The sequence below is a fragment of the Sphaerodactylus townsendi genome, linkage group LG05, assembly GCF_021028975.2.
Source record: "Sphaerodactylus townsendi isolate TG3544 linkage group LG05, MPM_Stown_v2.3, whole genome shotgun sequence".
NCBI lineage: Eukaryota > Metazoa > Chordata > Lepidosauria > Squamata > Sphaerodactylidae > Sphaerodactylus > Sphaerodactylus townsendi.
Genome location: NC_059429.1, coordinates 23,516,478 through 23,529,040, shown reverse-complemented (window position 1 = coordinate 23,529,040; position 12,563 = coordinate 23,516,478). Strand labels below are relative to the sequence as shown.

Genomic DNA, 12,563 nt, shown 5'->3' with positions numbered 1-12,563 from the left:
TCTGTGGGGGCTGGGCTGGTGTTCTCTTGGACACTTTTCTGAAGATTTTATCTCATTGCTTGCAAGCCTTTGGATGGAGTCTAAGCCTTTCAATAAAGATCCCATTCTTCTATGAAGATTCTGTCTGTCTAAGTTCTTCACAATAGCTGACTTATGGCAACCCTGTAGGTTTTCAAGGCAAGAGATGTTCAAAAGTAGTTTGCTACTGCCTACCTCCACATCAGGACCGTGGTACTCCTGGGTCGTCTCCCATCCAAATACTTGCCAAGGCTGACCATGTTTAGCTTCTGAAATTGGACAAATCAGGCTAACCAGGGGTTAATCTACTGCAGAGGGCGAAAGACCTTCACATGCACTTCCTCAATGCAATCAATATGGAACCTTCACTGGCATCTGAGTTTAAACAAGGTTATTTTTTTAAAAAAAGACTTGAGCACAACAGGTGTGAAACAGTCAACATTAAAATGACCATAGTGCTGATAACATAAAATTAAGACTGTTTAAGAATGACGGAGCAAAGAAATTTAGCTGATGTGCATCTGCGCATCTGCAAGATGAAAAGTCAAGAAACAGTTGATCATGTCCTACATCATTGCCCCATGTACAGCATTGAAAGGATTAGGTTGCTTGAACCTTTATTTCTGGGTAGCAGTGAACTTACTGAACAAGAAAAGACTTCCTCAATGCAAGATAGGTTCATAGCAGATTGCAGGGTTGAAAAAACAGCTTGTCTAAGCATACCCTTTCACACTTTTCAGTTTACACAAGGCATTTTTCACACACTTTCAGGTGTATGATTATTTATTTAACTTGTATGGCATCCTTCTCCTCACAGGCTCAGCCTCTCCATATCCATAAAGATTTTAAAAACCTGGTTTTATATGGGATTCAAATGCTGCACTTGAAGAAGTTACATGCATCTCCAACAAATATTCAAAATTTTGCCCTCAGTTCCTGAGGAAGACACAGTTTTAAATACCACCTTTACATAAAATGAAAAGGTAAAACAGGTAGCTAAACAAAGCTGAAAAGTAACATATGCAGAGAAAAACATGGGCAAAGGTTGTGACTTCAATCTTGCCTAACAGTACCTTAAATCTCTGTTTACACGAATGGAGGATTCCTTTTTTAAAAGAGCATGCATTCAGTGTTTCTCGCAGGTTAAAAATTATGTTGAACCTGGGCCACTAATGAAGGGAAATAAGTTGCTTACCTGTAATCTGTTCTTGAAGTGGGCACCTGTGTATTTACACTGATGAACTTGTGTCTGCCCAGAGCTAAGATTTGGAAACTTCTAAAGCTGGCTTTTAGGGGTGGAGGTCTGCCCCCAGATTCACAGCTAGGGGTCATCATGCCCAGAGGGGGAGAAGTCATGTCTTTTTCCTCAGGTCCTTCTAAAATGTTCATGTAAGCCACAGCAAATTAAAAAGGCATCCATTGCCGGGAAGGTGGCTGGGTTGAGTGAATGCACAAAGGACCAACAGAAGAACAGGAACTTGTTTTTACTACACATGGGCCGCTTCTGCACATGCACAATAATGCACTTTCAATCCACTTTCTCAACTGTTTGCAAGTGGATTTGCTATAGCTGCAAAGTGCATTGAAAGTGCATTATTCTGCATGTGCAGAAGGGGTCATGGTATCCATGCATCCCATTATTGGGTTTAGACTAGCAGGTTGACCTCTCTGGAGCTGGGTACAGGTACTTCAGTTAAAAGCTGGCTCTAGAAGTTTCTAAATCGTAGCTCTGAGCAGACACAAAGCCCATCAGAGATGAACATTCAAAGTAGTAAGAGTGTTATCAAACCTATGATTATTTTTCCTCAAATAATTTCTCAAGCCAGTTAATATTTCATCTACCTGCTACCTAATTTCAAAAGCAATGACTCTTCAGACATGCTATAAACTCAGTAATGGTTAGGCCAGGACTATAAAAGTGATGTTACACCCAACTGGGTGGAACCACGTATGCAGCCTTTCAGATGCTTATAATTCCCATCTTTTCAAGCCCAAGCAGGTAGCAAAAAGAAGACGTCTGGTGAATCCCTGATGAACAGTCATATATGGCTGGCAGGCTGTGTTCAGCTTGCTGCCTTTAGCAAGAAATTGTGGAGCTAAGTAAATGTACCTGTGGATTCCAGGTGGGGTCCAGTTTCTTCACAGTGGCAATATACTCTCGCATTGCCTGTTCAGCACTTGTATCTCCCAGTGCTTTCCAAGCTTCCCTGGAACACAAGTGGAAAAGAAAAGAAACTAGCAATCAGTAGTCATACAACTATTAACCCCAGGCTTCCTCCCTCTCCTTCAGCATCCTGGATTAAACTCTCATACTTCTTTCCGCTTCCATAATCAGTTCCTACGTGGAAAATGTGCATCATTACTTGCCCCAGTTAACCTTAGGGCAAAAATCAAAAGCAGTTCTAATTAAACCTGTTTTCTAATTATATAGGGCCAATCTAAAGATGAAATGGCACAATTATTCTTAAATACCTGCCTGTCAGAAGCTTCCATCACTGATACTCTAACATGCCCTGGGCATACAAGACAGCCATGCCAAAGTTAGCATACAGGTCTCACTTAGCATACAGGCCACACTTGCGCAGCTTCCCTTCTAAACTACTCTTTAAACTCCATGGAACTGAACGGCCGTTTAGCAGTTCCTCAGGCTTTTTAGATAGCTATAGTGAGCTTTTCTCTCACTCGGGACAGAAACAGTGGTGGCGAGATGATTATCTGAGCATCTTACTGTAGAACCAACAAGGAGGAGGAGGAGGAGGAGGAGGAGGAGTTTGGATTTATACCCCACCTTTCTCTCCTGTAAGGAGACTTAAGGCGGCTTACAAACTGCTTTCCCTTCATCTCCCTACAACAAACACCTTGTGAGATAGGTAAGGCTGAGAGAGTTCTGAGCAAACTGACTAGTCCAAGGTCACCCAGCAGGAATATAGGTAAACAAATCTCATTCACTAGATAAAGTCTGCTGCTCTTGTGGAGGAGTGGGAAATCAAATCTGGTTCTCCAGATTAGAGTCTACCTATTCTTAACCACTACACCAGGCTGGATCTCATAACACGCCCGATGTATGAACGTATTGTAGCTTCAACCAAGACAAAGTAATGCTAATGAAAAATATTACTGTTGCTAGTACGTAAATTAAATTATCAACGAATCAATTATTGGCAACTAACTCTTATGGTAAGGGAAAATGGAAGAGAGCAATATTCAACAGATGTAACAATTCTTATTTGGCTTTCATCCACTTTTCCGAAGAAATTACAAAATATGTTTAAAGCGAGTTCTAAGGTTAACATACATATAGGAATGATCACTTTATAAATGCTGCTCTGATTTATAGTGCAGGACGGGGGATGTCTGCTCCTACATGAAAAACAGTATTCATCAACCCTTGCACAGCGAAGGAGGAAGTAGACCTCACTCCTGCCTGGCTATCAGATGACAACCTGATCAAATTAAAAAGACAGATTGTCACCTACACAAGAACATTCCCATCTTCGTGAAATATGAAACTATTTGACAATGGTTAAGTAACAGACATTCTGATATAATGATCAGAGAATCAGCCACAGGCAAGGCCCTTTCAAAACAATTAAGATTTCCAGCAGGGTGTTAAAAACTGATCTCATAGTGGAATGCTTTGATGGACTCAGGACCACTAACTTTCTGTCCACTGTACCAGAACCCACAGTGTCAAGGCATGGAGGCACCTAATATGGCTACACAAATTCTGATTTCTTCCACAATTGAGCCAAATAGACTAATTTTTGCATCTTCTAAAGACGAAACTATCTGGGGTGGGGGGAATATTAAAAAAAATAACTGGGAGCTACCAGGCATTTCTACTTACCACTTCTGCTTTCCTTCAAAGTCAAAAAATCCAGGTTTAGGGGTGCTGCAGCTACCGCATTTCACCTGCAGAAAAAGAAAGCGCAACTGCGTTAGGATTAAACCCGAAGAAAAATTATGCTACGTTATTCCAATTTTTGCTGATGTGAACTGAGTGGGCTGACAAAATAAATGTGCCTTCAAGTTTTAATTTTGTCACAGCCTGAGAAGGTAAGAATTGCCTTCCTGGATCGGATCAACAAGCGTTCTGTCCATCAATCTGGCTCCAACCAGATGCCTCTGGAAGCTCAGGCTGCGCATGATGATGATGATGATGATGGATGGCCAAGCTTCTTCCCAGCCTTCAGCACTCAGCAGTGTACCACCTCTGAACACGAAGGTTCAATTCACACTTGTTAATGATGATGGCGGGCAAATGAGAAAGCTATTATTGTTTATGGGCCTTTCACTTTGTCAAGTATAACTATGGACAACACCAAGATATAAGTAAAAAGACAAGCCTAAAATGAAGCATGTCCACAAAGGCTGTGGTTTTCTTTAACAGGTGTTACACAACAGCATAAAAGGGAAGAAGAAGAGTTTGGATTTATATCCCCCCTTTCTCTCCTGTAAGGAGACTCAAACTCTTACAATCTCCTTTCCCTCCCCACCCCCCACAACAAACACCCTGTGAGGTGGGTGGGGCTGAGAGAGCTACAAAGAACTGTGACTTGCCCAAGGTCACCCATCTGGCATGTGTTGAAGTGCACAAGCTAATCTGGTTTACCAGATAAGCCTCCACAGCTCAAGTGGCAGAGCAGGGAATCAAACCCGGTTATCCAGATCAGAGTCCACCTGCCCTTAACCACTACACCACTGCGCTCCCCTCTCTGGGAGCGGGGGAAGGACAATGAAGTTAAGCTAGAGATGCTACTGAACACCACAAGGAGTATCACCAAATTCTGGACAAAGCAACACATTTCAACACTTCTCATGACGAACTGAGAACTATGGTCCACATGAAAAATTTAGGTACCAAACTATACGAAGCTGCTCATCCGTATACCCAAAACAGCATCTTATGTGACACCTTGTTTTCATCCAGCATAACATGGTCCACATAAGTCACTGCTGGACAGAGACATCACTGTAACCTTTTACGCTCTTTTGTATCTAAACAACCACTGATGAACTATGCCAACATAAATGCGCTACAAAATCATGTAAAACCAAGGTGGATAAAAATCATGATTTTTGAAAATATATATATCATTTTAAAAAAATAAATCACAGAATGAATTCCATGTAAGATTTTGGGCAGTTTTTCAAACTAGAAGATACTCTCACAAATGCTTGATTTTGCAGTTCTCCTAACTGTGAATCTGTGTCTACAGAAATAACATGCCTCTTCTTCATAGTAAAGAGGTTATAAAATAAACATACAGAGTTGAGAAGAAAACTTTAATCTCACTGACCCTAAATGGCCAAGGAGCTCGCCATTTGGGACATTCTGCTGCCATCTAGAGCAGCTCTGCCTTGCCCCCACGACCTCCAAGACAGCCATGAAGCCCCTGGGCTACCCAGAGCCATGCCACCTCTCCCCACAGCCTCCAGAATTGCCCAGAATCAGCTGACCCTCCTGGCCCTCCATCCCTGGCAGGAGGATCCACAGGCTGCCAGAAATCCCCTTCCCCCACTGAGAGAATGCCTGCCTCCCCCAGCCCAGGGCCCCAGGAAACAAGCATTGTGAAGGAGGTGGGGGAGAATCAGGCACAGGCCTCAGCGTCAAGGGAGACAAGAAGGGTGGGGCCAAGGGAAGTCTAGGGGAGAGTGGAGTCTGGGAAGAAGAGGCGGCACAAGTTTCCCAGGGCCAGGGAAGGGCAGACTTGGCCCAGACCCAGAAGTCCTAGTTGGTAGGCTGGGGCCCTGGGGGAGGAACCATCCTCATAAAAGCAAGCAAGGGAGGGGGAGGAGGAGAAATAGAAGATTGTTGGAGTGGATCTGCACAAGGAGCTACTTGCGAGGAGAAAGGGACAGGCAGTAAAAATAAAATTGAAACCTTTTGAGCAGAACACTCCACAAGTCCTGGGATCTTTGTGTCTATATAGCATGAGGTTTATCATATTATTCTCTCCCTGGAGGAAAAAAATATTTATTGGCTGTAAAAGAGACCCAGTTTGGGAACAATTTAATGAAGTTACTCTACCAATGAGTAAGGCAAGTAGGCATGCAAAATGTAAACACAGCAACAAAGAAATGCAAGGCCTGGTGGCCTGAATGAAACTGAAGATAATTATGAAATAGTTGCAAGATGAACTATCTAATTATTTCAAATAGTATAACCAAGTCAGTAGGTTGGGGGTTTTTTTTGCTATTAACTGTAAAGCTAATCTGAAATGTTACTATTCTAAAAATGAAACTTTCATCTGGTTGTACATATTAAGATTATACCCGCAAGAATGAGTCTTTATGTATGTAGAAAACCACAATTTAAATCAAGTCTTATCGTCTAGTGATTTAAATCATGATTTAAGCCAAATCCACTCTTGTGTAAAACAATGTTAATTAGAATTATTGAAGTTACTGTATCACCCGGTACACAGAAGTCCATTCTCAGCACTTGCATGGTCCATCTTTGTTGTCCTGGTCAATCAGAATGCACAACAGCAACACAAGAGGCCACTGTTTCTGGACCAGCGACCACTGTCATATATTTGTACCACTCTTGCTACCAGAGAAGCAGAGAGGCAAATGAGCCAGGCCAGGCCAAAGTGGCCTAAACTATTGCTAAGTGTGAGAGATCAATTGCTGAAACGGCAGAAGAACCAGAGGTGGGATCCAGCAGGTTCTCACAGGTTCCCGAGAGTAGGTTACTAATTATTTGTGTGTGCCGAGAGGGGGTTACTAATTGGTGATTTTGCCATGTGATTTTTGCCTTAGTTACGCCCCTACTCTCAGCAGTAGCATGCAGAACTTGAAACAGTCTAGCAGGAGGTGCACCGGCGTGCGTGGCAGCCTGCGTGGCAGCCTGCGCCTGAATGCATTCATTTCCTGCCCAAGGACCAACACAGCGGCTGCGTCCTTGCCACAGCCCCGCCCAGGAATGCCCCGCCCTGGAATGCCGGGTCACGCCCCCGTCATGTCCCACCCAGCCCCATTGGCGCTACACCACGGTTTGAATCCCACCACCATGGGAACCTGTTACCAAAATTTTTGGATCCCACCACTGAGAAGAACTATCCATAAGTTAAGGAAGAACTAGGGCAGCCACTTCCATGTAACCTCTGCAGGTTTTATAGAAGTTTTATACAAGCTCTAGCATCTCCACCCAATGTAGAGAATTATTGGAAACTCCTAATCCTGGGGCACACTTAAGCCAAAATCTCACTTTTCAATTCTCTTCTAGGGAAAGAGAGGGACTGTGCTGCTAAACAATAGCTCTGCCATCTGTGGGTGGCTTACAGTAGCTGATGTCCCTGGGATCAGGGGATGATCACAAGACATTAGTTCACACAGGAAAGGCCCAGGCATGGGTTAAAGGGTGCACCTCAGTGTCTCTGGATTCACCTGGTTTCAAGGGCGGGTACCCTCCATTCACAGCAGTTTCAGAATCATCCCGGAGGGTTCTTCTGAAGTACAAGAGTATTCAGTGGGATTCCTATCCTCTTCCAAGGAGGTTCTCTTGTATTTGGACTCAAGAAGCTGAGTTTGTTGCAGCCATGTTCTAGCCCCCATAACTTGGACAAAACATAATGATGTAAACAGCACTCTGCTCTCTACCCTCAGTTATGTCTAGTTTGATGTACTGCCCTTTGGGTATGTTAAGGGGGGGGTTGCTTGGATGACTGCTATTGCATTCTAGTGTTATTTACACTGCTAGCTTTGATACAACTGAACAGAATAGTGTATTGCTTTAACTAAGTAAAGCTGTCTGTCACACTGGTCGTTGCTGCATCTGCCAAATATGTAGATGCAGGAGTAGCTTTTGGAAATATATGCCAAGTACTCCAAGCCATCCTCTTGCGCCTTCCATTAAAACTGGACACAGCATCAAAAAGTCTTGCATGTGTTGAAAACAGGAAGTGCCTTTAACTTTTCAGGATCAAGACTACTGGCGATCTTGTGAGATGCCATGTATTGTAAATTAGCGGATTCATCAAGAGCTATCCGAAGATCATCAGTGTCCAGTTTCTGCAACAGCGATGTGGTTAAGACCACTGTGTCAATATCCACTGAGTGCACACATCCTTTGTTGCATCTGCTACATCTGCAAAAAAACATCTTCTATCATTTGCTCATTGATCATGTTTGACAAAAAGCAGAAGAATTCATTTTTGTTATCATCAACTTGTTGGAAGCTCTGCCAGCTTACCTGGGATATGTGCACATGCATCATACTCTTTGTCTCTTTTGGTGCTGGCAGGTTGCAATTCTTTTGGCAGGCTGCAGTTGTTCACAAATGCAATGAAATATAACACAAAGAACAGACTTCCTAAATGATATGAGCATATTCCCAACCTCCCCCCAACCCCACCCCCGGTAACTACATTATCCTTTTATGAATGAGCAATATAAACAAGGCAGGCTGGAAGTTCAGATTTGGTTCCCAAGTCTCCCAGTCTGGAAAGAGAGATAGATAGGCATATTCTGAATCTTGAAAAACGTGTCAGCATGACTGAAGGGATACAGGGAATCTGCCTAATAAAGAGCTATTAACCTTTAATCTGTTCATTGGTTGACATTTCGCTGGGCAGCAGCTAAACAGTAGAAAGTTATCTGTCTTAATGGAATCGATCCGTAGTACTGTAGGCTGTTATACTTACTGACACGTTCCTGGATGGCAACTGTGTTCTTCAGGCTGCCACATGCAAGCTATCTGCCCACTTAGAGTGACCCACCTGGCATTGACCACAGTCAAGGTCTTTTCAGCTGTGGCTCCCTGAAGAGGTAGTGAGAACCCCCACAAAGGAGCGCTTTGGGGTGGTGAATACATCTCACCCATCCCTGAGTCTTCAATCTTTTTACCTAGCAGCAACTATAGACTGTGGAGCGAGATCTCTTATCTCAAAGACTATCGCTTCCAAGTATGGATTCCCCACCTCCTTAATGGCCACTACAAGCTTACACACAACCAATACCAATTGACATATCTTCAGAGTGCATGGAATAAGCCCCGAGAAACAATATTCAAGTTGCACTATTGTAACTTGATATGTATTCCATATTCTCTGGACACATGCCCTTCTAGAAATGACTTAGTCAATCCTTATGATGTAACCTTGGCTTTTGTGATGGCCACTGTGCAGCCACTGTTGCTGTGCCATCTTCCAGTCACCCATACAAGGAAAAAGGGGAGGAGGGAAGGGAGAAGAAATACATCTCCAACCCAGAAAACAGGGGGGAAAGCCAAAAAAAAGGTTGAGGGGAAGGGGTATAAGTAAATCTATGCTGAAATACAGCATTGATTCAGCAGGGACATTTTTAAAAAACCCTCTCCCAATTTTAAGTGTTTATGTGTTAAAATACTCCTAAAATACATAATATAATATAACCTCCATGGACAGTGTTCTTACAATGGAAAGCAAGAATAGAAGTGGGAGCGCACAAATGAACAACTAAGCAGAAAACATTGTTCTTATTGTAGGTCGAGTCTTAGTTATCTGTTTCAGTGGAGGATTTCTTCTAATTCAGATGCTTGTCTCAGCTGCAAGATCCTCATCCAATAAAATGCTTGGGGGAAACAAGAGAGGTTATGCTTGATCAAGCATTGGGTGTTAAAGAAATGGCTTTGGCTCAGAAACAGAGGATAAAAAATGGGGAAGTGTAAATTGAAGATGATGAAGAAGAAGAGTTTGGATTTATATCCCCCCTTTCTCTCCTATAGGAGACTCAAAGGGGCTTACAATCTCCTTGCCCTTCCCCCCTCACAACAAACACCCTGTGAGGTGGGTGGGGCTGAGAGAGCTCCGAAAAGCTGTGACTAGCCCAAGGTCCCCCACCTGGCGTGCGTGAGAGTGCACAGGCTAATCTGAATTCCCCAGATAAGCCTCCACAGCTCAAGCGGCAGACCAGGGAATCAAACCTGGTTCCTCCAGATTAGAATGCACCTGCTCTTAACCACTACGCCACTGCTTCTCCAGATGTTAAGATTCTGGCTGGGAGAAGAACAGCATGTATTTTCCCCCCAAAGATAAAATAAAGGCATAAAAACAGCAACACTGCTTTCTTTGGGGAATATATTCTTGAATTCCTCGGTAGCTCTTCTATTTCAATAGACAGGATTGTGTATTAAACAAAAAAGTGAATTTTGAGGCCAAGGAAATATTAATTCTGTGCCTTTACAAATTATACAAATGTAATGCATTCGCACAATTTCATTTAATTCTAAAATTCTTCAAGGAGAAAAAATCCTTCATCAACTTTGCAACATATCAAAAAGTTACTCTGATATCCAGTAGAACATATTCTTCTACCATCCGGAGAGTCACAGCATTTACTAAAGTTCTGAAAAGTACGTAACGATTCATTATATTCATATTTGTATGAACCAACTACGGTACACTATTGCAAAACACATTCAATGGTCAAATTTGTAACTCCTTGGAGACTTTCCTGGGCATATAATGTTCTTAAGCATGACTGGTTGAAGAAGAGGGGTATAAGTAAATCTGTTCTTACAAAGCTCTCATATGTAGACTTTTTAATGTGAGAAAACATTTACCCATGCAATTCTTCACTTGTACTCTAAAGTCTAAGTCCCAGGAGGTCTACCATGTGCTTTTTCTGAACATATGAATCTACTCTTAACCCTTCATAGCATACAATAACCCACTTCTAATTAAGCAAATTTAACCTGCATGCATCACATTATTGTGAAAACACTCTAGGCCATTTAGCCAATTAGATTTCTTCATCAGTTAATGCTCTCTCACCTTTAAAAGGCTACTTAAAAGGACTGGAGTCTAACTGTACTTGAAGAAATGGAGAGCTTGCATTATTTTTAGTTGAAAAGTACAAAGCAACAAAATGAAAAAGGTTATTGATAGGAGGGAAGACTGGCTAAATCAAATACTGTAATGTAAAGCAACTGACAAAATCTGCAGCATGTGTGTTTTAAGTCTCAACATGCTGTTAAATAGACCTTTGACTGATGGCACATGAGATAAAACAGAGTTAATGCATAATTTAGAGCCGACTTCTCTGTACAGCCCACAGATTAAAGAAAAAACTCCTTTTCAAAATTAGAAAGGGGGGGAATACAAGTAGTTTTTTTTCACTTGGCGCCTCTTTCACAGCTGTCCTTCTCTTGCCAGGGGGTAAGAAGTTTACAGTCCAGCAGTTTAGGGATCTTGATGAGGGGGGAATGTAGTGATGGCCGTCAGTGTAGACAGCTGTAGGAGAATTCATGGATGAAAGGTCTCTCAATGGCTACTAGCTATAGTGATCGAAAGGAGCCTCTCAATTCTGGGGAAGTAACCCTCTAAATGCCAATGCCAAGAGGCAACATCAGCCTCCATGCCCTGTTGTTGGACCTCCAGAAGAACTGCTTGGCCATTGTGTGAGAGAGCATGCTCGGCTGGATGGACCACTGGTCTTATTCAAAAGGGGTCTTGCTTACTGGGCCAGACAGGAGGAGAAGTACAGATGGTCAGACTTCAGCTGTCCTGGCAGCTGCTGACCAGTTCAAAGTCTAGGGGAGGGGAGATGACAAAGTCAATTTCATTTCTCTCTACTGGCAGCAGTGTTACTAAGACTTCTACCAGCAGCTTACAAGGTGCAAGCATATGTTATATAGTTATTATTAGTTATATATTCCTGGCAGGTCTCTTTAGGAGCAAGAAGTTTGGAATATGCTGCCACAGGAGGTGGTGATGACCACTAACCTGGGTAACTTTAAACAGATTTATGGAGAAGTCAATTTATGGCTATCAATCTTGATCCTCCTTGATCTGAGATTGCAAATGCCTTAGCAGACCAGGTGCTCGGGAGCAGCAGCAGCAGCAGCAGCAGCAGGCCATTGCTTTCACATCCTGCATGTGAGCTCCCAAAGGCATCTGGTGGGCCACTGCGAGTAGCTGAGTGCTGGACTAGATGGACTCTGGTCTGATCCAGCAGGCTCTTTCTTATGTTCTTAAGTTAACTTCAGAGAGGGGGCAGTGAGAATCACCAAGCCCCTCACCCTGCTCTTCTCCTGCTGCTACAGTTATTGGTCTTTTGGATGGCCAGGGCCTAGCCAAATGCAGATCACTTACTGAGTCCAAGTGTGGCAGAGAAAGTTAACCAGTAGCTGAGAGACTCAAATAAGCGGGATCTGTGTTTTCTCAGCATTTGCAAAAAACATTTTGAATCCAGTTCCTCTCCTGCTTCTTAATACAATCAAAGAGAAGATATTAAAAAATGTCAAAAGACCTCCAGTAAATGGCAATAAAAATTCAGAAAGGGTGTTTATTTACTTAAGTAGTCCAAGATAAATAGCATAGTGTCTTAACACAGTGCTCAGCTCTTATGTCAACTTTTTACAGGGATTGTTCCCTCTTAAATCACAGCTTTTAGTGACAAGAAATACCGAAGTGAGAAAAAATAAGAATGCTGAGTTAAGGACAGTGGATGTATCTTAGTCAGCACCTTTTGTTCAACGGAGATACTACTGCCCCTGAAGTAATATTTCACCAGCCTTTTATGCAGATTGTATGACTTACATGATTAAATAAGGAAAAAGT

At 42.7% G+C, this 12,563-nt stretch overlaps 1 protein-coding gene across 1 annotated transcript in view; it reads right to left on the bottom strand.

Moving 5' to 3' along the window:
- ACBD6 (acyl-CoA binding domain containing 6) overlaps nucleotides 1-12,563 on the bottom strand; it is a 139,582-nt gene that overhangs the window by 116,720 nt on the left and 10,299 nt on the right. Inside the window, exons 2-3 of the mRNA XM_048497558.1 lie at nucleotides 3,866-3,930; nucleotides 2,129-2,225 (exon numbers count right to left, since the gene is read on the bottom strand). Coding sequence (XP_048353515.1) covers nucleotides 2,129-2,225; nucleotides 3,866-3,930 — 162 coding nt within the window. The remainder of the gene's footprint in view (nucleotides 1-2,128; nucleotides 2,226-3,865; nucleotides 3,931-12,563) is intronic.